The sequence below is a fragment of the Cheilinus undulatus genome, linkage group 23 (assembly GCF_018320785.1).
Source record: "Cheilinus undulatus linkage group 23, ASM1832078v1, whole genome shotgun sequence".
NCBI classification, from domain to species: Eukaryota; Metazoa; Chordata; class Actinopteri; order Labriformes; family Labridae; genus Cheilinus; species Cheilinus undulatus.
In genome coordinates this window covers 33,718,895-33,746,891 of record NC_054887.1, presented here as the reverse complement: position 1 = coordinate 33,746,891, position 27,997 = coordinate 33,718,895, and the positions used below count along the sequence as shown (strand labels likewise).

Below are 27,997 nucleotides of genomic sequence, written 5' to 3'. Positions count from 1 at the left end.
AAATACCAACATGAGATCAGGAAATATAATTTGTTAAAGCGTTTGTCCCAACACAAAAACAGAAATACTTTATTTTAGGGTTAAAAGTTCAGTTCTGACGTTGCAAACAGCTGATGATGAAATGATCTCTGCAGGCTGTTCAAGCAGCTGCTTCAGTAGAATATCACACCGCCTTACCCTGCAGATTGTTTCTGCACAGTTGGAATAAGGAAGTAGATTTTTTTACATTCCTCTCTAAGGGATCTGAGCACATGTGAGACTGAGATTCAGTCAGAAATATCAGGACCATGTGGTGAGGTAATTTTTATAGGGTTATCTTGCAGGAGAAGAGACAGAAATGACTTTTGTTTTCCAGCAGAAGATATATTGTCAAAACAGGCCGAGCAGATGCTGAAAATGTAGTTTTTAAAGAAGTTTCCACATCCAAAGAGGGGCTGTGGTTTAACTTTTCATGTTGTGAAAACTCCAGGATTATAAAGTCTGTAATTTGACGTTAATATGAGCATCACTGACCTCTCTTTTTGCACGGAAGCCCTGTCAGACTTTTGCTTTCTGACCTTTGCAGCTTCATCTAACAACTTATAATGAGCTCCAAGAAGGCGCAAGTCAGGGAGGAGCAACGAGCTCATAATTCTAAGGAAATTCCTCTACTAAGAACAACATTCATGCAATAAAAAGATCATGAAACATATTCTACATAAACATATTTAGGAATTTCATGCTGGTAATAAAGAGGAATATTCTCCAAGGACAGTCCTGCTGCAGAGCTCTTCACAAAAATAACTTGATCATTTCAGTGAGAATTTAGATGGAAAAGTGAGTTTAAAACCAGGTTTAAAATTTGGCGTGTGTCTCTTCTGTCCTCGTCTCACCTTTAGGCTTCTTCGTCCCGGGTTTCCCAAAGCTGATGCGTTTCCAGGAGCATCACGACCGCATCCTGAAGAAGATGATGCCCAAACTGAAGCAACACCTGGTGAGAAACACAGAAACCTGCTGCAGCTTTAAATAATTGAAGAAAACTCAGAAACAGGTGCTGAATAATGCAGGAAGAGCTCATTATGGCAGAAATAAAACCGTGGTCCAGTAAAACTGAAGGGTTAAAATGAGCTCAAGCATTCATCCTAGTTTTCAAACATGATCATAAACTGATGCTGCTGTTGTACATGTTCATACGGACTGTTGACAGACTCCTCTCTGCTCTGAGTGCACTGGTTGACTCTGTGTTTTCATGTTTCTGCAGGATAACCAGGAGGTGTTCACCAGCCTGTACACCATGAAGTGGTTCTTTCAGTGCTTCCTGGACCGAGTGAGTACATCAAACATGGAAAAGCTGCTCCTGCAGGTCGTTCTATTCCTTTTAAAGCCGCTGGAATGTTTCTTTTTATGTCCGAGCTTTCAAAAGAAAGACATTCAGTGTTTTAGAGCAGCAGATTCCTCCGCAGTCGAAACTTCTCTGTCAAAAAAGCTTTTTATGTTTGGAGTGAAAGCCAGAAAATAACTGACATTCGTGTTTTTATTTGAAATGGATAAGTGGTGGACTTTCAGAATCCTGCACCAAAACATTGGGGAGAAAAATATGTTTACATGCAAGCTGCACCAGTTTGTGGATGTTCTGCAACCCTCTAGGTTTAACTCCTCTTAAATCATAGTCTTTGGAGATTAAAAAAATTAGCTTCAGCGTCTAAGCTGACAGCCACGGACAGTCAACAAAGCAGCCATGCTTTCCTAGTTTGTCTCAGATCAGAAAATACCAGAAATGTTGAGACATATCCAGCCTGATCCTTCATGTGAGCCGCAGTGATTCATACATCTACATGCAGAGAAGAAGACGACCTTTGACCTTCTGTTCTGTCTGTGCTCAGACCCCGTTCACCCTCACCCTGAGGATCTGGGACATCTACATCCTGGAGGGTGAGCGAGTGCTGCCCGCCATGTCCTACACCATCCTCAAACTGCACAAGAGTAAGACTCCCATTTCTTAAACCATGTCTACAGGCTGCTTTCTACCTCTCAGGGAATGAAAGGGTTAAATATGTCTGTGTGCTTTCCAGAACACCTGATGAAGCTGACCATGGAGGAGCTGGTCGAGTTCCTGCAGGTCACTCTGTCCAAAAATTTCTTCTTCGAGGACGACTTTGTGGTGGAGCAGCTGCAGACGTCCATGTCGGAGCTCAGGAGGTCCAAGCTGGAGCTGCCCGCACCAGGTACGTCTGCAGGAACGTGCACGGACATACGGAGAGGACAAATCAGCTGTTTTATAAAACAGTGGTGATTGGTGGAGACGAGGCTGCAGCATCTAAATAAGCTCTCTGGTACTCTGTTCTCGTTCAAAATCAAGACACAATTATTATTATTAAAGGACGTTTTAAAGATGAGCAAAGGCTCAGTGTGCCTCTACAAACAGGACAAAAACTTTTAATAATGACAGCAAAAGATTAAAACGAACGCATAAAATGTAAAATTATATTTTAAGTTTTCATAATTAGATAAAGCTTAAAGTTTGACAAGTATTGTTCTTGTTTTAATAAGAATATTTACTTCTAATAAACACTTAATATCTGTGTATTTCTCCAGTGTAGACACCAAATATTCATGCATGTCTAAAAAAGATGGAATATTTATAAATTATGAGGCCGATTTCACTTGAAAATTGCTGCAATTTAATCACAATTTGAATAGCTAATTTTTGTCTCCAAAACAAATGAGGCATAAAATTTGCAGAAATAAATACTAAACTGTCTTCAAATATTAAGGCAATGCTTTCAGGGGTTTTGCAAAAAAATCTGCCTCTAGTTTTTGTTTCTTTCTCTCAAAACTTCACGATTTCTGATGACAAATTTGCAGCAAAATGATCCTGTGAAAACCAGCAAATGTTTAAAAGCACATGTTCTGTTTCAGTAGCAGAAATAATTATTAGTTTATATGCAGAGGTGGGCACAGTTCATGAAAAATTCAAGGGGGCATATTATGCAAAAATCACTTTTTCAAGCTTTTCTGACAAACGTATGTGCCCCTGGCCTGTCCACAATCCCCGCAAGTACCAGAGAAATCCATTCCTTTCCACTCTCTCTTTTCCACCTTTTAGAAAATGTGTGCTGAAACAAGCCGTTCTCAGATTTTCCCCTCATGATGACATATGGGGAGTTAGCCCTGCCCCCAAGTTTGGTTGGCCCTCCCTGCATGGAAGAAAGTTCCACCCTCCTCTCCTGATCTTCCTCTCAGCCAGCTGAGATGCTGGCTGGCACAGTGGGTCGTAACTTTGGATAAAAGTGACTGTAGCTCTGTAACATCAGGAGTGACACACCCATTTCCGGAGAGGGGTGTGGTCAGGGGCGGAGTCAGACAGCTCAGTAACATTTAAAGCCATAGACACAGAAACAGCTCGTTCTGAGCAGAGGGGTTTTTAGACATGCAAAAATCAATACTGGAGTGTTTTTACAGCAACAAACTTCACAGGCATGTTTTGGGGAATTCTGTGACCGATATAAACTTGTCTTAAAAGGGTAAAATATGTCCTCTTAAACTTTGTTAACCATTAAACGGGTGAACAAAGACATTAACTCTAAAACCAGATAATCTGTTAATTCTGTTTAAAATTAACAGAGGTTAAAGTCAACATTAGAGATGATTGGACAGGACAGATAAACACCAGCTACAGTCATCTGGTCATACCACACTATCTGCTGATGTTAAACTGATGCATGGCCACATCTGTCTTAAGCAGCCACAAGAACTAGTTTTCAAAGTTTTAACAAGATGAGCTTTTATTTTAGGGAATCGCAGCTCTTCCTATCAACACAGCAGTGTTTTTAAATATGACGTCCTCTTCACTAATTCCTGCTTGCATTAATGCTGATGCACCACACTGCTGCTGGCAAAGCTTCACCTCCTCCACCCCAGCCTCCTCCATTATAGCATAAAGCTTCACCTCCTCCACCCCAGCCTCCTCCTTTATAGCATAAAGCTTCACCCCCTCCACCCCAGCCTCCTCATTTATAGCTTAAAGCTTCACCTTCACACCATAAACTCCCGGAGATTTAATCCAAATATCTTCAAGCATCCACCAAATGATTCAAATCTACTAATAATAGAAACGTTTTTATGATTGACTCTTGTGGAGCTCAGGAAATCAAAACCTACTGTAGGTTTGAGCAGCTTTTCACAATAAAAGCCCCTGCAGCAGAGATGAGGCTGGTTATTCAATAAGCTACTCTTATTTTGAAATGACAAAAAAATAGGAACTGGATTTAATGTGAGTTAAAGTTTCAGTCATGGTTTTCAACAATTAAGATCAAAAACTTGACTCTGACAGGGATGCTGATGGCTCAGCAAGTAGGTCTTTAAAGTGGGCAGCTCAGGTTCAAGCCTTTCTCACATGTAAATCCCCCTCTCTTTCTCCTAAATTTCCCATGCCACTGCCCTGTCCTTTCAAAATAAAGGCAAAAAAGCCTATAAATTAAAAAACAAAAAAGCAAACATGTGCCCAGCTCTAGTTTAACAAATTTCTGATAAGACTGCAAGGAAGCAAATATGTTAACTCTATAAATAAATGCATGGTAATGTGAATACCTACTGTTTTTATCCAGATCATATGTTTGAATCTAGGGAAGGTTTGTTTTATACTAAACTTAAACCCAACAGTTCCTCTATTCCTGCACAAATACAGAGCAAGTCTTGTCCTTACTTGATATTCTAATCAATCATCCTCATAGTTAGCTCAGCAAATCACCAATCATGGAGGAATCCACACTGCAGGAATAAACGTCCCTCCAAGTTTGAACTCTTCTCTCTGTTTCTGTGACTTCCTGCTGTCCTTTAGCTCATAGCTTGGTTAGCATTGAGTATGAGTGTGTCTCTAATCTTGCTCTGTCTCCTCATTAATCTGCCTTCTCTCCCGCTTCCTCTGAACGGCGTTAGCCAACAACAACAAAAGTGTGGCCGTGAGTGGGGGCCACATCCCCTCCTACAACAGTAACCGGTGGGCTATCCTGACTGGTCTTCCCCTCTCCATGTTTCTGTCCATCTGTCCTTCAGTCCGTCCGTCCTGTCTGTCGTCTGTCTGTCCAACAGCACTATGGTTTCTCCTTCAGCCGCGTTGTTTTACTCTCGAGTGATATTTTTCTTATTTTTTTGCTCCTGAAGTTGATGGCTGTCGTCTTGTCTTTAAATATTTTTTACGTTTTTGACCTTTTAATACTTTGTTTTTGTCCCTAAGTGGCTGCAATGGCAGGATTTGGCTTCTGTCTTTTAAGATCTTTTAGGGGACATGTGCGCCCTCTGGTGGCCAGATCATGACAATATGTGATTCTGCTTTCAGCTGGAAACTTGTCTTGGTTTCAGTTATTTATTCTTTTGAATAATGGTATTTTCTCAGCAAAGCACTACTTCTAGTTTCAGCTATGGCTTAGTTGATGTCATGATTAGTACCTGTAGCAAAATTCCAATGAAGGAATGCACATTTGATACCACAGCAATAAAAACTGAACTCCTAGTCAGTATTTGGCAATTTATTGTTTTAAAATATTGCACATAGTAGGCAAACTCCACTTTAATGCCACAGCATCTCAGTCAGATCTAAGTCCAGACTTTGACTAGACCACTCCAGAACCTTCATTTAGTTTTAGTCCATTCAGAGGTGGACTTGCTGGTGTGTTTGGGATAATTGTCCTGCTCCATAACCCAAGTGAGCTTGGGCTTGAGGTCATGAACTGATGGCTGGACATTCTCCTTCAGGATTTTCTTGCAAGAGGGCAGAATTCATGATTCTAGTGGTCCAGGTCCTGGTCCAGACCATCACCCTATAGCTGGCTGTTGGTCTGATGTTCTTTTGATGAAACACTTTGTTAGTTTGACTCCAGGTGGAACGGGACACACACTTTCCAGAACTTTTGTCTGGTCAGTCCTCAGAATATTTTCCCAGAAATCTCGGGGATCATCAGGATGTTTTTAGTCAAATGTGAGATGAGCCTTTGTGTTCTTTTTGATCAGCAGTGGTTTTGTCCTTGAAACTCTTCCATGATGCTATTATTGCCCAGTCTCTTTCTGATTGCTGAACCATGAACTCTGACCTTAACTGAGTCAGTGAGGCCTGCAGGTCTTTAGATGTTGTTCTGGGTTCTTCTGGGACCTCCTGGATGAGTCGTCCATGCACTCTTGGAGTCATGTTGGCAGGCTGGACACTCCTTAGAAGGTTCACCACTGTTCACAGTTTTCTCCATTTGTGGATAATGGCTCTCAGCCATGGCTGGAGTCCAAAAGCCTTAAAAAAGTCTTTGTAACCCTTTCAGACTGATAGATGTCAGTGACTTTGTTTCTTATCTGTTCTTGAATTTCTTTAGATGGCTCCATGATGTGCTGGAGCTCTTTTAGCCTACTTCCGTTTGTCAGACAGTTTCTATTTAAGGGCTTTCTGGATTCTACAGGTCTGGTGGTAATAAGGCCTGGGTGTAGATAGTCAAACTGAACTTACCTTTACAAAAATGGTTAATAATAATAATAATATCCTGAATTTATATAGCGCCTTTCAAGAAACCCAAGGACGCTTTACAGGAACACATAGACATGGACAAACTATGTGGGGGGTAGGATGAGTGTAAGGGGTGGTTTAGTGAAGACTGTAGGCTGTGGTGAACAGGTGGTGCTTGAGACGGTTCTTTGGTCTAGTCAAAGTCTAGTCTTAAATCTGATTGAGATGTTGTGTCCTCAGACAGACAGGCGGTTCATGCTGGAAACCCTCCAGTGAGGCTGAATTAGAACAATTCTGTAAAGAAGTGATGTGAAAGACTCACTGAAAAATGCTTGATTGCAGTTGTTGCCGCCAAGGATTAGGGGGCAATGACTTTATCCCAAAGGGCCAGGTAGGTTTGGATGTCTTTTTCCCTTAATGAATGAAATCATCAACTGACTTTTGTATTTACTCAAGTTATCTTTGTCTAATATCAAAGTTAGTCTGATCTGGAACACTGACCTGTGACCAAAGATCACTAAGGCTGAGTTTAATGTTGAATGTGAACACTACTGATACCCAAACACTCCTCAGCAGTGTTATTTTTATGCCAGTTCCTGGTCGCAGCACCACATTTCCCAGTTTCCAGACTGAAACTGAGCATGTTGTAGTTGGAGTGGATAAAGCATTGATCATACTGTGGTTATTGCAAGGAAGAAAAGACCAGCGATATCAGAGGGCACAGAAATGTTAGAGTTTGTGTACAGGACAGGGTTTAAGAAAGGGCATAGAGAGCTTGCAAGCAGTTTTTTGCGCGTTGCTCAGCCCTAATGAATCCACACCAGTCCTAAATGTTCTTTTCTTAGCTGTTTTGTCTTGGCGTACTCCTTTATTTAGTTGTTAAGCCTGTACTTTCGTAAGACTTTAATGTTGTAGCTTAAGACAGAAAAATAAAACTCCCTTTCTTTTAGAGCACACAGATACAAGACAGAGCTGTCAGTTCACTGACAACATAATGAGACACTCTTCTAACACAGGAGGCTTTTGTTTAACTTCTCTTTAACTACCATCTGCTGCCACATCCACTGAAGAGCTCCATGGAGGCTTTCTTGTATCTGGAGTTTTGTGTCATGAATTGACTGAACTGGAAAAATGATGGTGGTTTTATGTTTGGGTAGTTCAGAATTTCACTCTGCAAAAAACAGCTGGATGAGTCCTGTGGTGTAGAAGAGTATGTTATTACTCATACTGTATGATAACACTGTGTGCTGCACCCATGGAAGAAAAAAATACTTTATATGTTGTTGTTTTAACTTCTCCACTTGACAAAATGTTTTTCCTTTGGAAATTTTATTTAGCGAAGAAAAGTCCTGTAACCATCGAGCTTTAAGTGTTACTCCTTCAGCCTACAATTCCATTAGACTCTAAAACTTGCTGGATGAATCAGTTCAACGCTATGCTGTGCTTTTCTTGTTCTGTGTGAAAAATTTAACTGTGGAGCTTGAACTGATGTGGTTTTCTAGAACCTGCCAGAATGCAAATAGATATAAATACAGGCATAAAAAGTTGGACATGTGTTTGTATGAATGTAAGAAGTCAGGGACAATCAATACACTCACCTTTATGTTTGAGTGCACTGATGTACAGAGCCATAAACAAATATATCTACATATGTATGAATGTGTGTGTGTGTGACTGTATGTGTGAATGTTTGTGAATGTATGAATGAATGTTTGTGAATGTATGTATGAATGTTTGAGTGTGAATGTATGTATGAATGCTTGTGTGTGAATGTATGTATGAGTGCATGTGAATGTAGGTATGAATGTTTGTGAATGTATGCATGAATGCTTGTGGGTGAATGTATACATGAATGTTTGTGAATGTATGTATAAATGCTTGTGAATGTATGTATGAATGTTTGCGTGTGAATGTATGTATGGATGTTCATGGATGTATATATGAATGTGAATTTAAGTATAATGTTTTTGTGAATGTATGTATAAATGTACATTTGAATGTTTGTATGAATGAATGTATGTTTGTGTGTGAATGTATGTATAAATGTTCGTGAATGTATGTATGAATGTGTGTGAATGTGTGTATTAATGTTTGTGGATGTATGTATGTTTGTGAATGTATGTATAAATGCATGTGATTGTATTTATGAATGTTCGTGAATGTATGTATGAATTTTTGTGTGTGAATGTTTGTGAATGTGTGTATGAATGTTTGTGGATGTATGTATAAATGCTTGTGAATGTATGTATGAATATTCGTCAATGTTTGTATGAATGTTTGCGTTTGAATGTATGGATGGATGATCATGGATGTATGTATGAGTGTGAATTTAAGTATAAAAGTTTGTGTGAATGTATGTATAAATGTCTGTTTGAATTTTTGTACGAATGTTTGTATGAATGTATGTATGTATTTGTGTGAATGTATGTATAAATGTTCGTGAATGTATGTATGATTGAGTGAATGTATGTATGAATGCTTGTGTGTGAATGTATATATGAATGTTCATGAATGTATGTATTATTGTTTGTGTTAATGTTTGTGAATTTATGTATGAATGTTCGTGGTGAATGTATGTGTGAATGCTTGTGTGTGAATGTATGACTGAATAATTGTAAGTGAATGTATATGAATTGTTGTATATTTGCAGGATTGTATGATTGACTGTTTTTATGGATATATATAAGTATGTATGTATGATTACATGGTTGTAAGTTTGTTTGAATGAAGGGTTGCATGTATGAAAGAATGTATGAATACATGAATGTGATTATGTATGTTTGTTTGCAGAAATGTATAAATGAGTGTGTTTGAAGATATAAATATTTGAACGATGAAATGAATGAAAAAGGTATTTATACATGTACGTATGTGTATATGTATGTGTCTGTACATATCTGTGTATTATTATTATTTGTATGTATCTATGCATTTATGTGTAAATAATGCATTCAAACAAGCATATTTATATATACACATACATTTATGCATGTCTGCAAACAACATGCATACATAACATACATTAAAACATGAAATTCATACATAAACACATTTTAAAGTACTTTTACTGACACACTAACAGACTACATGCACTGACACAAAATGAAACTGAATGCATTAACAAATAAACTACATGCATTAAGACTTGACAAACTATATGCATTAACACATGACAAATGAAATACATAAGCACAACAGTAATACATGAAAACAAGCATAAAAAGTTTGATACATGACAACCTAAATTTAAACATTACAACACCCATACAAATAATGCTGAATGCATTTCAACATACATCCATTAACATGACAAAAACAACATGTATTAACACATGACAAAATACATGTATTAAAACGTGACAAAAATACATGCTTCACACATGCCAAAAATACATGAATTAACTCATGTCAAAAAAGACATGCATTAACACATGTCAAAAAATACATGTATTAACACGTGACAAAAATACATGTATTAAGACATGACAAAAATACATGCATTAACATATGACAAAAAAACATGCATTAACACATGATAAAAATACATGTATTAACACATGACAAAAAACGTGCATTAACGCATGACAAACATACATGCATTTACACATGGAAAAAATACATGAATTAACACATCACAAAACTACATGCAATAACACATGACAAAATACATGTATTAACATATGACAAAAAAACATGCATTAACACATGATAAAAATACATACATTAACACATGACAAAAATACATGCGTTAACATATGACAAAAAAAACATGCATGAACACATGATAAAAATACATGCATTAACATATGACAAAAAAACATGCATTAACACATGATAAAAAATACATGCATTAACACATGACAAAAATACATGCATTTACACATGACAAAAATACATGCATAAAGACATGACAAAAACACATGCATTAACCCATGACAAAATACCTGTATTAACACATGACAAAAATACATGCATTAACATGACAAAAATACATGCATTAACATGACAAAAATACATGCATTAACATGACAAAATACATGCATTAACACATGACAAAATACATGTATTAACACATGACAAAAATACATGCATTAACATGACAAAAATACATGCATTAACATGACAAAATACATGCATTAACACATGACAAAATACATGTATTAACACATGACAAAAATACATGCATTAACATGACAAAAATACATGCATTAACATGACAAAATACATGCATTAACATGACAAAATACATGCATTAACACATGACAAAATACATGCATTAACACATGACAAAATACATGTATTAACACATGACAAAAATACATGCATTAACATGACAAAATACATGTATTAACACATGACAAAATGCATGTATTAACACATGACAAAATACATGAATTAACACGACGAAAATACATGTATTAACATGACAAAAATACATGCGTTAAGACATGATAAAATACATGCATTCACACGACAAAAATACATGAATTAACACATCAAAAATACATGCATTAACATGACAAAAATACATGCATTAACATGACAAAATACATGCATTAACACATGACAAAATACATGTATTAACACATGACAAAAAAATACATGTATTAACACATGACTAAAATACATGCATTACCACATGACAAAAATACATGCATTCACATGACAAAAAATACATGCATTTACACATGCTAAAAATACATGCATTTACACATGTCAAAAAAAGCATGTATTAACACATGACAAAATACATTAATTAACATGACAAAAATACATGTATTAACACATGACGAAAATACATGCATAAACACATGACAAAAATACATGCATTAAACACACGACAAAAATACATGCGTTAAGATATGATGAAAATACATGTATTAACACATGACAAAAAAAAGTATTAACACATGATAAAAACACATGCATTAACACATGACAATCTACATGCATTAACACATGGCAAAAACACATCAATTAAGACATGATAAAAATACATGTATTACCACGACAAAAAATACATGGATCAACATGACAAAACTACATGCAATACACATTATTACATTATACATTACACACACATGTCAAAAAATGCATGTATTAACACATGACAAAATAAATGAAGTAACATGTCAAAAACACATGTATTAACATGACAAAAATACATGCGTTAAGACATGATAAAATACATGCATTCACATGACAAAAATACATGCATTAACACATGACAAAAATACATGTATTAACATGACAAAAATACATGTATTAACATGACAAAAATACATGCATTTACACATGACAAAAATACATGCGTTAAGACATGATAAAATACATGCATTCACACGACAAAAATACATGCATTAACACATGACAAAAATACATGAATTAATACGTCAAAAATACACATATTAACACATGACAAAAATACATGCATTTACACATGTCAAAAAATGCATGTATTAACACATGACAAAATACATGAATTAACACGACGAAAATACATGTATTAACATGACAAAAATACATGCGTTAAGACATGATAAAATACATGCATTCACACGACAAAAATACATGAATTAACACATCAAAAATACATGCATTAACATGACAAAAATACATGCATTAACATGACAAAATACATGCATTAACACATGACAAAATACATGTATTAACACATGACAAAAAAATACATGCATTAACACGACAAAAATACATGAATTAACACATCAAAAATACATGTATTAACACATGATGAAAATACATGCATTAATACATGACAAAAAATACATGCATTAACACATAACAAAAATACATGCATTAACATGACAAAAATAAATGATAAAAATACATGTTTTAACACATGACAAACATACATGCATTTACACATGGCAAAACTACATGCAATAACACATGACAAAATACATGTATTAACACATGAAAAAAATACATGCATTTACACATGATTACAATACATGTATTAACACATGACAAAAAATACATAGATTAACATGACAAAACTATATGCATGAACACATGATAAAACACATGCATTCACACATGACAAAAATACATGCATTAAACCATGTCAAAAAATACATGTATTAACACATGTCAAAAATACATATATTAACACATGACAAAATACACGCATTAACAAATGACAAAAATAAATGCAATAACACATGACCAAAATACATGCATTTACACATGACAAAAATACATGCATTAAACACATGATAAAAATACATGAATTAACACATGACAAACTATATGCATTAACACATGAAAAAAATACATACAATAACACATGACAAAACTACATGCATTAACACATGGCAAATAATACATGCATTTACACATTTAAAACTACATGCATTATCACAAATGACAAATATACATGCAATAACACATTACCAACATAAATGCATTAACACATGACAACATACTTTTTGTCATGATTACATAAAACATGTCAAACTACATGCCTTCACACATGCGAAATGATCATGTCAACACATGGCAAACTACATACATTGACATATGCCAACATATTCATTAACACACAACAACATGGGTACATTTACACGTAAAAAAAAACTACATACATTAAAACATGACAACATACGTAAACAGGACAAACTACATAGAAATATAACAATACATACATTCATACATACCAAAATGACCTTTTCACTTTCTTCCACACTTGCATTGTCCAGTAGCTTAGGTTAGCTTCCCTACCTGCGTTTTCTGGACCATCTTTGCTGAGGAAAAGGGCAATGATCATTTGATTAGGTCTTCAAAATATTGCGGAATGGGAACCAGTGCTGATAAGTTCACTCTTCATTTAGCACCTTAATCTTCCACCAGCTGATGTGACCTGACTGTGATGATCACACTTGGCCTTGAAGCCCCCAGAACACCCATCACTCTGTCGACTCACTGTTCATGTTCCTGTTTACTGTAATTTTTTATGTAAAATATTAAGGTAAATATTGTTACCTGAAAAATGACTATGGCATATATCTTTGAGGAGTCCAGTTGGGAGTATCTCTGCCATCCTGGTGAATGTTCTTGTATGTTAGGTTCACTCCCACCTCGAGCCCCCCAGCAATCCAAGAACGAATAAAAACCACTGATTCTGACTTTTTTATGTCCTTTGCTGTTTGCTGTGTGGTTATATGTTGTCATGGGTGTAATTCTCCTTTACTTTTACCTCTCTATGGCAGTGGTGTTGCATGACTCCATGTCCCTGTTGTGACTCCTCATCTGACGTGAATCAGCACCAGTGTCTTCACCATCACTGTTCATTTGGTTTCCTGATGATGTTCTGATGTTTATCCCTTGTTTTGGTCTTGCAGGTAAAGAGGAAGAGTTTCCCAAGAAGCCTCTAGGGCAGCTACCACCTGAGGTGACAGTAGATGGGCCGAACCACGTGGGCAACGGTCAAAGCCATGTTGAGCCAGTCGAGCCTCCACGGAACCCAAGCCCTGTGCCTGACCGTCAACGGGATAGTCGTCCCCCGAGCAGGGCACGCCGGGACTCGCTTGAGAAACCGATCCGCCACCACAAGGCCCGCTCCAGGGGATCAGGTGAAATCCCCAACGAGCATCAAAAGCAGTCCAACTCCACAACACCTGAGAGGGGGACAACACCAACCCTGGCACCCACCCCGACACCTCAGCCCACTACTGTGGAAAGAAGGAAGCAGAGCCACGCCACCGCCAACCACAACTCCAACGCAGCCTCCAGTTCTCACAGGGAAATCACGCCGCGCTGGTACAAACCCTCTGAGACAAAACTGGAAGCAGCAAAAGCAGCAGCAGCCCGGGAGATCCAGCGTAGCCGAGGAGCATCCCCCGCCCCGTCCAGCCCTGAAGACTCTGCCCTCTTCCACCGCCGACCACGCTCAAAGGGCTTTGTGCCTGGGTCCAACCGAGGTTCCAATGCTTCACAGTATGACAACGTGCCAGGGCTACCAGAGCAAGAGTTTGAGATCCTGGAGCTTGAGAGACCTCCGTCCAGAATGAGGACTCCTCGCAGTGAGACACCCTTCAGCGTATCGTCCCTCCATCCTGGAAGCCCCAACCGTGGACCCAGCCTTGCTGGTAGTGTTGTCTCTGTTGCATCAGTTCCCAGGATGCCTAAGCATCCTGTTCCTCCAACATTTCCCCACAACAGTCCTGCCAGGATCCAGGCCGGCTACCCTGGCAACCAAAACCAGTACCACACTCCTCCTCAGCAGCACTCCCCAGGAAGACCAACCGAGGTCCCCATTTTACATCCCGCTTATAGTATAAGTCTAGACCAAAGAGGAGAGGACAGACTGTACCATCCACCAACCCGGTTTACTCCACCTTCCAACGTGGTGTATGGAGAACGAGCATACGCCACCACCCAAAGACCATCAAACAGCCTCTCCCCAGAGAAGGCTTTGATGAACAACTCCTACACCACCTACCGCAGACAGCCGCCACCAAACTCCAGCCACAACCTGCAACCCGCCAGGCCTCATCCAGAGCACTCCCTGCAGCTGGAATCCCAGGGAAGCTCCACCCCAATCTACCTACAACAGCTCACCTCCGCCACACAAGTCTACGCCCCAGTGGACTACAGGTTTGAAGGGCATCGGAGAGTGGACGCAAACCAGCACTATAATCCAGAGGGTCGGCCTCGGCGGCCTGTAGACAAACTTACGTGGGCGCCAGAGAGTGAGCTGCCCCCTCCGTCCCCGGGTGGGATGCCCCGATCGCCCAGCTTCCAGCGAGCCCAAATGTCTCCTGTTCAGGAATTCACATTTCCCGAAAACCCCAACAGTCTGCTTCATTACAGGACACAGTTCCAGGAGCAGCAGCCTGTCATAAGGCAACAGCTCCCCCAGCTGTTTGGAGGATCACACTACAGGCACGCACAGGAGGCGTTTGCCATGCAGGAGTCCATGCTGCTGTGATTGGAAGAAGTGAGACACTGTAAAAAACTGAGGAGTAGTCACTGACACTGTGCTAAAGAGGAGCAGTCGTCCCTGCGCTGTTAGGGACCTGGTTCTGTTCTGCTCTTTATGTGTGAAGTACTGACCTTCTGACTGTCAAGCTGCACTGTAATATTGCAGCAAACACCAGCCTCTGATGTTTTTACTGATCACTTTAAAAGAAAAATAGAAATATTGACTATGGTCCCATGGCAGCCATGTTCCTGTGATGTCACAATGGTGGGAAGGCCAAATGTTATCAGGTTGTACTGTTGTAAATCAAGTCCTTTAAATGTAGAAATTCCAGCTACTGTTTCTATGTTATTGCTTCATTAGTGAAATGTAATGCCAAAGACAACTGATACTGAAAATCTGGATAGCGATCAAACCAAAGTTCAGGTTAAACTGGAATACCGCCTGGCAGTTACAGTACTGTGCAGAACTTTAAGGCATGTTAGGGCCAAAAATCAAGGCTGAAGTAAGGCATAGATATGGCAACTAAACTGCCTGAGGGCATACACAACCCCAGAATGTCCTTGCATATTACCAGGGGCATAGGAAAATACTCCCATAAAAAAAGTCCACCCCTTTAGAGGGAGTAAAGGGTGGATGTGGGGAGCAAGCATGGCCTAGGGTACCGTCCGGCTGGATAGAGGGGTGCACTACCAGGGCTGAAAAGGCCTGGACAAGAGAGATGGCATAGAGCTTGACCTTGGTTGCAAAGCAACACTATGCATTGACATGCACTCCCCTCCAGCCCCAGGTTGTGGCCCATCAAGCCCTCGATGGAGCATTAACACCCTACATGCCTACAACTTCTGCACATAGCTGTGTATGCCTCTCGCAGGTATACAACTGCCAAAAAGTGAAAGTATAGATGTAGGTCTAGAGGAGGGGCTGTGCTGGTTTTTGACCTTATACCTCAAAGGTTATACTCAAGTTCAAGCGAACATTTGAGCAAAGTTTCAAGAAAACTCTTGATATACTACATTCACAAGAAAGGGATAAACATGATGCCAAATGACCTCAGTCTTTGACCTAAAGCATCCAAAATATAATCAGTGCATCCAGAGTGAACATTAATTCAGAGTTTTAGGGAAATTTGTCAAAGCTTTTCTGAGATATACACAAGAATGGCAGGAACGGATAAATGCATGTATGACCATAGAGATGTATGTACGTACGGACGGATGACCATAAAAACATGTTTAATAACACTGGCTACCATCAGATTGCGTTCAAGCACGTCACAGTTCTTAATCACTGGATACAATAGGTAAGACCTTTATTAAAGATAATAATGTTAATTTTAGACATAGTTAAGTCTGAGGTAAAACCCACTAGCTAGCTACCCCAAAAATTCTTTATTTCCAGAACAGGGTACAGGTCAGTGGTCTTAACCTGAACTTAGTGGCTATAAGCCTCATAGTTTTATTATTTGAATCCTCTATGGTAGTGATCTTAAAAATTTCTTTACCCAAGGCACACCTAAGGTTTAGCCAAAATCTCAAGGCACACCATGTTTTAATCGATACAAAATAGACTTTTTAAATAATGTTACAGTCAAGGTGGCCTATAAGGGGATAAGAGGGAGAGCTCGCTGGGGCCCAGCCAACTGGGGGATCATGGAGATGGGAAAAGTGGGCAAAGGGTCTCAAAAATAGGTTAAAAGTGATTAAAAAAAAAAAAAAAAAAAACTTGGCAAAATTGGGCAAAAAGTGGGAAAACAAAGTCAGAAATGGGCAAAAATTGGTAACAAATAAAAAAAAAATAAAAAAGTGTCAAAATAGTGGCAAAAAAAGGCTTACAAATGGCTTAAAAAGGTTAAATGTTGTTAAAAGGTTGTCAAAATGGGTTAAAAGTAATAGAAAAAGGGCAAAATTGGGCAAAAAAAGCTGTCAAACAAAGGCAAAAGTGGGCAAAAATTGGCAAAAAGGTGGCATAAATGGGTTAAAAGTGTCAAAAAGGTGGCAAAATAGATCACAAGTGGCAGAAAAGTGGCAAAAAAGGGTTAAAGTTGCTAAAAGGTAGTAAAAAGAGGTTAAAAGTGATGGCAAAATTCGGAAAAATGGCCAAACAGTAGCAACAGTAGGTGAAAAGTGGCAAAAAGGTAGCAAAAATGGGTTCAATGTGGCAAAAAGTTCCATAAAAGTGACAAAAAATTAGCAGTGTTGGGTAGCGTTACTTATGAAATTAACTCGTTAGATTACTGCGTTACAGATTGAGAAAAATAATTTGATACGTTACTGCGTTACCTACCTCTAAAACTCTAAAACGCATTAGAGTACTTTTGCATTACTAAATATTAAAACCCTTTAGCCACTCGTTCCACTCGGTGGTTGTAAAAACGACAGATAACGACCGCACATCTGCGTTTAAATGTGCAGACCCTAATGCCAATGTACAGCATAATTTACAGCCCATAATCTGTATCTCTGCAGCCTGAGAACACTGCTAACAGACAGGAAAACCTTTACATCTCTTTAACGTGCTCACAATCAGACAACAAGCTGAGCAGAGGCAGACAGAATCACTCAACTGCTGTGCGTAATAGTGCGTAATTGGAACAGCTGATCAACGAAAGCAAAGGGAGCTTTTAAAGTCCCTTTCATCCAAAAAATCCATCATAATGGGGATAATTCCACAGTGGCCTGCTGTCCCCTCTGTAATCTCACTGGCTCAACAAGCTAACAACGTGTACATAATGGCACAGGATGTTTACTTTCCGCTGGCAGGTGCCAACGTGACTACAGGAAGAGAGAAGGACAAACAGAGCAGATGCTTCAAAGAGCTTCTTTTCCTTTCTCTCTTTATGAAGCCACGGACGAGAGAGGAAATGTGGGATTTTTCTTTTAGTAATGGATTACTTTTATGAAAATGTAACTAATAACGGGATTACTTGAATTGAAAAACTAATGCATTATGTTACTCGTTACTCCAAAAAAAGTAATCTGAGTACTCTAATGGATTACTTTGTATCGCATTACCCCCAACACTGAAAATGAGTCAAAAGTACTATTAAGAAGTGGCAAAAATGAGTAGGAAAATTGGTTAACTTTGTTAAAAATAGCATGAATTAATAATTTCAACACCAATTTCAACCCAATAATAGCTTGTGCCATGCTTTTCAGCTCTTAATGAGGTAACTGTTAGCCAGGATGCTAGCACCAATGCTACTGCTCCAACACACATACACTGACATCATCAATCAATCCCATCTTGGGAGGTCCATCTCTGGGGTTTTTCAGGGGTCCAGATCCGTGGGCAGGCCTGGTTACAGTACTTGCCATAAAGTTGTAGTAATAACGTATGGTACAATTTCCCACGGCACACCGAGACTTGCCTTAAGGCTCACTAGTGCGCCTTGCCACACCATTTGAAAACTACTGCTCTATGGTATTTATAAGACCATCTACCAGTGGGAAAAATGGGCACTGAACTGCACCAATGATACAGTAAAGTGAAAGCAACAGTGGAAATTAATGATAGAGCAACACAGGTGTTGGAGATGCAAATACATTCAGTAAGAACTTTACCTTAATATTAGCATGAAATGATGGTATAAACCGTGACCATTCAATGCTGTTGCTTGATTTATCAGCTGTACATTCCCACCTTCTATGTCACCTGACTTCCTGTTCACCTGTACCCACAAACACCTTATCATACCACCTGACCAGTTAACCTACAGGATTTATCAACATCTAGTGGTCAAGTTAAGTAAATCAATAAATATTTAAAGCAATAAACAGTTACACACACATGCTGCTGATTAACAAGCATTTTCTATCATGTTGATTGTCAAATGTAAATGACAGCTAAGAAGCTGAATGCTAATATTAGCTTCAATCTGATGGTAGATACCAGGCTATCAAACATGTTTTTAACATGAAATGTGGTCCAATTTCTCTCTGAATGTTCAGTATCCACTGTCTTTGTCATCACTTCTCAACTGGGAGGCAATGAAATAAAAACAGATGTCAGAATCTTGAGGTTTGTGGCCTGAAATTTACAGAATAAAAACGTCTGAAATTCCCACTCCCAGTGTGAGGGTGCAGAAACATGGCCACTGTGGGTAATTTGGTCTGTTGACTGAAGACTTAATTTTATTTTTTGGATGTAAATCATTAACAAAAAGGTGACAGTATATATCTTTTAGAGCCTGATATGTACAGTGGATTGTTTTGTTAATATGCTGAGTTATTATCAGTAGTGGGGGAAGATTCTCCTGAGAGATTTAAAGAAAAATCTCCGATTTATTTCCCATCTTTATTTTTTTATATATGTTACTTCCAGATATTGACATTAGAGAATAATTTACTCTATATGCTTGTGAATGTTATTTTTCAAAGAGAAGAACTAAACTGTCCAATGATAGGATTAGGGAGCAGGGACCAACGGGTCGCTGTCAGTTTTGATTTCCAGTTTGAAGCGCCTCCACTGTAGAAGAGGGTTTTATTTTGTCTTAGTTTGAGTTTTAAGCCCAGTTCAGACCAAAGATTCACAACATTAGAAGGCCGTTTTAGAACATTTCCAGGGACAAGTTGCTGTTGTGTGAACTGAGCTGGTGCAGCTCGAGTCAGGGCGGTGTGGCCTGTGATTTCATCTGTCAACAGCTGGTTTTAGAGCATTTAGGCATTAGGAATTTCTTAAATAAATAACTTGTGCTCCTGAGGGGCATCAGAGGACCTGCAGTTGAGGCAGTTGTCCTCTGAATGGGCAGTCTGGCTCCTTTCCTACGTGTTATTCCCTTCTCCCAATTTCTGATTCTATCCACTTTCCTTTCTAAAAATATAAAGCCACAAAACCCAAGAATAAACCTTGAAAAATCCTTGTAAATTATGAATGCAGTTATTGAAAATTAGGGCTGGATAATTATTCGCGAATTAGTTTAACATGACTGCTGCAGTGTTCAAATTGCAGAAGGTGCAATATTTCCTTAACCTGAAATAATAATGTACCAAAAAAATCCTATTTTCTTCATTTTTTTATGTTTTTCTTTTTAATATGAGAAGAGATATCATCCCCTTTAATACAGCAGTTCATATCCAATTTGCAAAATGAGTAAAAAATCATCACAATTAGATATTTTTTCAAAATTGTTCAGCCCTAGTTTAATCTTATTTTGTGTTGGGTATAATATAGAATGAATTATTGCTCGTTTTTGTTGGAAATACATTAGATCACAGGTGTCAAACTCAAGGTCCAGGGGCCAAATCCGGCCCGTGGTACAGTTAAATCCGGCCGCAAGATGATCTCATATTTCTGTTCTAACTGTCGCATCAGTCTGAAAAAAATATGAACTTATCCTGATGATTTAAGATATCCTTGTTAAGTCACAAAATCTGAAAAAGGAGTAAAAATATTTAGATAAGAAGTCAGGAATGTGGGAAAAGAAATTAATTTGTGTTTTACTTTCATATTTTCAATTTAGCATCTCACAAATTGGACTCAAACTTAGGATTTTGACTTTTAATTTTATACTTTGAACATTTCAACTCATAATTTTGACTTCTTATAAAATATTTTGAGCTTTAACATTCATAATGGGGCTGAATGATTCCGGAAAATAATCTAATTGTGATTTTTCCTCCAATATTGCAATTGCGATTTGATACACGATTATTCCTTAAGCTTCTTATTCCTAGACAAGGTCTGCATAATTCTTAAAAAAATATATCATTCTGGTAAGTTAGACTCGTTTTGCAAATTGGATTTGAATTCTTGCATTTAAGGGTTTTGTCATTCTTATATTTAATAAGAAAAATGTACAAAAATGAAGAGGATAGGATTTTTTGCACATTATTCTAAAAAAATGGCATCTGAATGATTGCATGATATGTCGTGCATAACATCTCTGCTGCAAAAAAAAAGTTTAAAACTGGTATTTTAACTCAAATTTCAGGTCAAAGAAATATTGACCCTTCTGGGATTTGAAAATTGCAGCAGGTCATATTGGGATTTAATCTCATTTTCGATTAATTACCCAGCCCTAATTCATAATTCTAATTTTTAAGAGATATTTGACCTTTTTAACCAATTATTTTGTATTTTATCTCATATTTTCAACTCCAAACTTAGACTTCATAATACCACAGTTTGACCTTTTAGACTCACAATTTAAAATTTTGAATCATATTTTGATTTTTTATTTCATGATTACAAATTTTCATAATTTGACCTTTTAAACTCATGATTTTGACTCTCTATTAGTCATTAAAAAAACATTATTTTTCACTTTCAGTTTCATATTTTGACCTTTTGAACGAATAAATTTACTTTTCTCAGATTGTGAGCCTTTAAACTTTTCTTTTTTACTTTTTAAATGTCAAAATCATTTATCATCAGTGCTAAGTTCAGTTCAGTGCAATATTTGGTTAAAAAAAATCGTAATTAGATGATTCTCTCAAATCGTTCAGCCCTATTGAACATCTAACAAAGAAGTTCTTGAAGTATTTACATTTAAAATGAATAATTTCTTTCTGACCAAAGCAGAATTAGAGGTGCGAGTAGCTTCCTATCACCGTCCTCATTCAAACCTCAGACATGATCGCTAATCTTTGGTCTGAGCTGGGCTTTAGAGATGATGTTGCTTTTCTGGTAAACTGACGTGCAATTAATTTCTCTTCCATGCTTGAAGTACAGTACATTGGTATTTAAAGTGTTTTCGAGGCCAGTGTAGTTTTTGATTAAATCCCAACTTGAATAGAGACTCAAGAAATAGAGCTAATTTATGAGGGCTAATAATCTGTATGTTATGTTTGATAAACCATCTGATTTTGCTTTGTAACCACAAGTAACATGTTTTTCAATCGCTGTACTGTAGTTCCCTCTTCTCCCGCTCCTGCAGTCGGAGATGGATGTGAACTAGGTTTGTTTTGCTTTACTTCATCATGTCTTATTATTCTCAACACTGTCACGTCAACTACTGTTCAGCTGCTGGCGCTTCCTCCAGCAAGCAGAGTCATCTGGCACACACGCAGACATTTACACACTACTGCTGCCTTTTCACCATGTGGTACTGGCTCAGCTAGTCCCAGCTCTACTGGCCATTTTAAATATTCCATAAGGGATCAGGTACCTAGGGATGGAGACTGGAACCCAGTTCAGAGTCTCCTGGCTTCTTAGACTTGATTTTATCATATCAATGGTGCTGTTGATGCACAATGCAGTGCAATGCATTGTGCATCACATGGGCCACTTTATCATCATCATGATTATTCTGCAGTATATCAGGATCATTAGTTTTATAGGGATGCGCGATATTATCTGCATAATATCGGCAGAAAACGTCTGCTGCCAGCTGGAAATATCAGCTGTATGCATGAATAAGTTTGCAGAGTTTTAGGCAGGACCAACAGAACTACGTTAGCTAAAATCTGCTGATATCAGTGCATCGGATACCTGCAAAATCTGATATCATGCATCATTGATTAGTGCATCATACCCCTTTGTTTGTCTATTCCCCTAAATACATGGGGTAAACAGAGAGGTCCTGGGGTGCCTTCCGGCATAGTCAGGGCTGTCTTTAAAAAGCTTAAATTCACCCAAGAATTACCATGAAGGTGCAGATCATTAGTTATCCTGGTGTAAATAATCGAAACAGTCTTTCCTGAAATCACATCGGGGTCTACATCAGTCCAGCAGGTGTGCCAAAACCTGAAGAAGGCCAAGAAGCAGGTACATGCCATGGCAGTGTGTACTATCCGAGTTTATACTGTGATGGAAATACCAAAACTGAACAGAGCTGAGTGGAGCTGAGCCAGAACCACATTATGGAAATGCACCATCACCAATGAGTCACACATTTCAACATTTACTCATGAACATTCCTTTGTATTCTTCCTTATTCTCTGGTTTGGATCAGTATTGTCTTACTGTTCATTACATTCCTTAAGTAATCTTTGTTTTTTGTTAAGTGACTAATGCAGATCATTCTGATACTTTGCTTAATAAAATGAGGTGGGTTGAAAACATTTCTGTGTCTTTGGATCCTAATATTTACAGGAAACGGTTGTTTTTGCTGTGATTAAATTCAAGAAGTTAAACTTTCATTTAATCTAGATCAGTGTTACTCAACCCTGCCCAGCCAGAGAGCCGATCTATTTTAAAAAATACCTTTGCAAGAGACACAATCCAAGTGGTGAAAAGTGGCAAAAACGGGTTAAAGTGGCAATAAAAAAAAAGTTAAAGTGGTGAAATGGTCCAAAAGCAGCAAAGAAGTGGCAAAAAATGGGTGAAAGTTGGCAAAAATGGTGAGAAAAAGTGGCAAAATTGAATACAACGCTGATTTACAAGTGGTAAAAATGGTCAAAAAATGGTAGATGTGCCCAAAAAATGAGTAAAGCAAAAAGCAGGATGAAAGTGGCAAAAATTTGTGACAAAAGGCAAAAATTGATGACAAAAAATGAGTTACAGGTGGTGAAAAAAACACTGAAAATGTGGCAAAAAATGAGTGAAAAGAGACTAAAATGGGCAAAAATTGTAAAAAAAAAAAAAAAAAAAAAAAAAAAGTGGCATTCAATGGAAAAAGGCAGCTTAAATAGGTGAGAAGGGGCAAAACATGGCATTAAAGTGGAGAAAAATATCGAAAAGCAGGACAAAGAAGAAACTGGTGAAAAGGGGCAAAAGAAGGTGCAAACTTGGGCTATAAAAGCTTGAAAAATAGATTAAAAGTGGCAAAAAAGGAGGAAAAATTGCAAATAAAGGCAAAGGGAAATATGCATACAAAAATATAAAGGCTGACAATTCAAGCCAACTGTTCAAGAGTGGGAAACAAAATGATTAATGGATCATTTCTGAGGTTTAAGTTGATTGTTTTTAAGGTTTTCTGGGGGAAAAATATTTCAAATAAAGACATAAAAGAGCCACAAATTATCATGAAAGAGCCACATGTGGCTCTAGAGCCACGCGTTGAGTATCACTGGTCTAGATTAATCATTACAGAGTGAAATATTTCAAACTGTTTCTGTTTTAATCTTGATGATTACGACTTACAGCTCACAAAAATCCACGATCCTAAAAATATAAGAATATCTCTAAACATCAGTTTAAAAAAAGATTTATAAAATGTCATGGAGCCGATCAGTCCGTGGTCCTGCTGGAGGGTTATGAAGCCCAGGTTGCTCTGATAGCAGCTGGTCTGGATTGTTGAGTCTGGGGTCTTCCATTTTCAAGAGATCCTCTATGGGGTTCAGGACAGACCAGTTGGATGGCCAATCAAACCCAGTAACACCATGGTCAGTAAACCAGTTTCTGGTAGGACTGGGCAATTAATCAAAAATTAGATTAAATGGCAATATGACCTGCTACAATTTTCAAATCGCATAAGTTGCAATATTTCTTCCACCTGAAAATTGAGTCAAAATACTGTTTTAAAACTTTTTTGAGATGCTATTCATTACATATCATTCAGTCACTTCAGAGCCTTTTTTAGGATAGTCTACAAAAAAATCTTTTTTTGTTTTCATTTTTGTACATTTTTCTGATTAAATATGAGGATGACTTTAAAAAAAGATCATTCAATAAAATAATTCATATCCAATTTGCAATACAAGTCAAAACATCACAATAAGATATTTTTTCAAAAATGTTCAACCCTAATTTTATCTAATATGGTGTTGGTTATAATTTACAATTACTTATTGATTGTGTTTGTTGGATGAGGAACTTAAAGAATAATTACACATCAAATCATAATACTGGGGAAAAAAAATGCAATTTGATTATTTTTCAAAATCGTTCAGCCCTAGTTTCTGGTAGTTCTGGTTTCACTATGGGACTGTGGAAAGGAAACCAGTATCATGAAAGGCTCTAAAATCTCCTGGTAGATGGCTGACAACCTGGACTCTGGACTTGACAAAGACCAGTGGACCCTAAACCATCACTGACTGTGAAGACTGGAAACAGTGGACTTCAAGTCCTGAAAGATTCAGAGCCTCTCAGATCTTCTGTCACACTCTGGGACCTGGATTTAGGTCCAGTTCTTTTTCTCCCTAGCCCAAGTGAGATGAGGTCTGGTTCAGGTATGGCTATTACTATGAACGCCACACTTGTAGTCCACATCCTGGACCCATCTGAAGGTTGAGCTCATCCCTGGTCTTCTTTTCCTTCAGTCAGCATTCCATGAATCTACTCTGATCCAGCCTCTGAGACCAGCCTGGCCTTTCAGCAGTGACCTTCTGTGGCTTACCCTCCTTGTGGAGGGTGTCAGTGATTGTCCTCTGGACCACTGGTTCTCAAACTTTTCAGCCCACGACCCCCAAAATAAAGGTGCCAGAGACCGGGGGCCCCGTTGTACCTGAAGGTGGTTGAACAGCCATGAACATACTAGAGTAGTCATGTGGAGACAAGGCTGCCCATGAAGAGGGATAAAGGGGAAGGTTTCTGGAACCCAGCCAAACTGGGGGCCATGGAGGTCAGCAGAATCATGGTTGATTGTGAGGTTAAGCTGTGAAAACCATATTTTATATTTGACCTAAATAATAACCTGTCTTATCAAAGAAATAAATATCTCTATCTATTCATTTGTGTATAGCTTTCTTAAAGTGAAAATAACTTTTGTTAAAAACATATTTCAAATGGGGGAAAGCTTGCTTAAATTAGTTAATAATGGCAAAAAATTGTGAAAAAGGTGTTGGAATTGGATTTTTAAAAAACATAACTGGATTCATTTGGCAAAAACAGGCACAAAAAGTGGTAAAAGGGTATTTAAAAGTGACTGAAATTGCTTTAAAGTGCAAAAAATTGAGGGAAATTAGGTAGACTGGGATGAAAAATTGATGTAAACCGGCAAAAATGGGACAACTGTGGTTAAAATGGGCAAAAAGGAGTGCAAAAGGTGGTTAATAGTGGCAATAATGAGGCAACAATAGGCAGATAATTGGTTTAGAGGTGACAAAAACAGGCAGAAAAAAGTGGCGGAAAGGGTATCAAACTGACACAAATGGGTTTCAAGTGGCAAAATGTGCTAAAATTGGAGTCAAAAAGTGATGAAAAGGGGTTCACATTTGGTCAAATTGTTGTAACGTGGAAGGTGTGATATTTTAAAAAATATTCTTAGTTTTTCTTAAGACATCTGGTGACCCCCTCCAAGTGTCTCGCGACCCCCAGTGGGGTCCTGACCCCAAGGTTTAGAACCACTGCTCTGACATCTGTCAGGTCAGCAGTCTTCCCCATGGTTGTGGTTGTGTGAACTGAACCAGAGTGATGGAATGACGGCTCAGGAAACCTTTGAAAACTGGACTTTTCCACAATATTCTAATATTCTGAGAATGTGGATGTTTTATTTTGTGAGCCGTAATAATCAATATTTAAACCTAAAAGTCTTGGCATGTTTCACTTTGTATAAAAATAATCTAGAATGTATGAAAATGTAACTTCCTGAAAAAAAAGAACATTTACATGACATTCAGATGTCCCTGTATATCTGCAGGGTTTGAGTCTGCACTAATAATGAAACTCTGCCCTCTGGTGGCCAAATGTGGCATAATGTTTCAAACATCAGCCAGAAAGTCAGCGGAGATAAGACATGTTTTCAAGTTAGTAATGGAGTAGTAAAACATTGTTAAAAAGTACCAGCACTTAGCGATAAATGTGGACTTTCAACAGGGCTCCAGGAAGCCCTTAAAGAGTCTGGAACTATATTTTGGTGGTAAAAGGTCTTGTGTTTATGTGTGACATTTCTGAAAACTAGACAGCACTTTGATGGAGATATTGAATCTGTCTAGTGAATTTTTTTATTCTTATTTGTTGGATTTTCTCTCTTTTGGAGGGCTGATAGCATTAATCAGCTGCTTGTTTGTGCACTTCTGCATCTTTCTGGATAAAAAGGACAGAGGAATCATGAGAGAATTGTCCTGTCAGAAGCTTTGCCAGATGGTAAACTCCGGGGAAACATTAAATCTTATTCTGAGGCTTATAAAGGATGTTCATCATCAGTGGTGTTCAGAAACGAGTAAATAAGATGATTTTATGATTAGAAGAGCTAAAAAAGATGTTTTTTAACATAGCAGATTTTATTTTCACTTAAATATCTAAGGCTCAATTAAGTTATTTTGTTCTATGATGATTTATATTGTGAGCAGAATAAAAACTAAAGATTGTGGGAAGGTTTGGCACGTGACTGAAATAGCTTCCTGCCTGATAGCATCAGCTGCCAACACAAGCTGGCAGAGCTGAAGATTATATCAGGGATATTAGAGCTGGAATTCATCTTCTTCTTCTCTGAGAAAGTTAATTTACTAAGATTTGGAGGGAGAATGAAATTGTTTTAGTCACTTGTGAGGGAAAGAGCCAAACATTTGCTTCTTCTCAGAGAGGATTATAATGTGAGGATTATTGTGGATTAAATAGCTTTAGATTTGTCATCAAAACAAACTATTGTAAGACTTTGGCTCTGGGTAAACTACCAAACATTTTTCATTTCATTATGAAATTTCATTGACTTAACTGGTAGATTAACTGTTGATGAAAATGTGATGATTACAATGGTTTCCTGTTTTACTTGTTTTTACAGAAGTCTATTTTATTCCTGGATGGTTTTAAGGATTGTTTGTTACAAC

The 27,997-nt window shown here is 37.8% G+C and overlaps 1 protein-coding gene across 3 annotated transcripts in view; it reads left to right on the top strand.

Moving 5' to 3' along the window:
* Positions 1-17,211, top strand: part of usp6nl (USP6 N-terminal like) — a 119,195-nt gene extending 101,984 nt beyond the window's left edge. For all 3 annotated transcript variants that reach the window (XM_041780543.1, XM_041780542.1, XM_041780541.1), the window contains 5 exons: positions 879-973; positions 1,241-1,306; positions 1,863-1,962; positions 2,052-2,204; positions 13,828-17,211. In XM_041780543.1, the coding sequence (XP_041636477.1) occupies positions 879-973; positions 1,241-1,306; positions 1,863-1,962; positions 2,052-2,204; positions 13,828-15,416 (2,003 nt within the window). In that variant the 3' untranslated portion in view covers positions 15,417-17,211. The remainder of the gene's footprint in view (positions 1-878; positions 974-1,240; positions 1,307-1,862; positions 1,963-2,051; positions 2,205-13,827) is intronic.
* Positions 17,212-27,997: the final 10,786 nt, after the last annotated feature.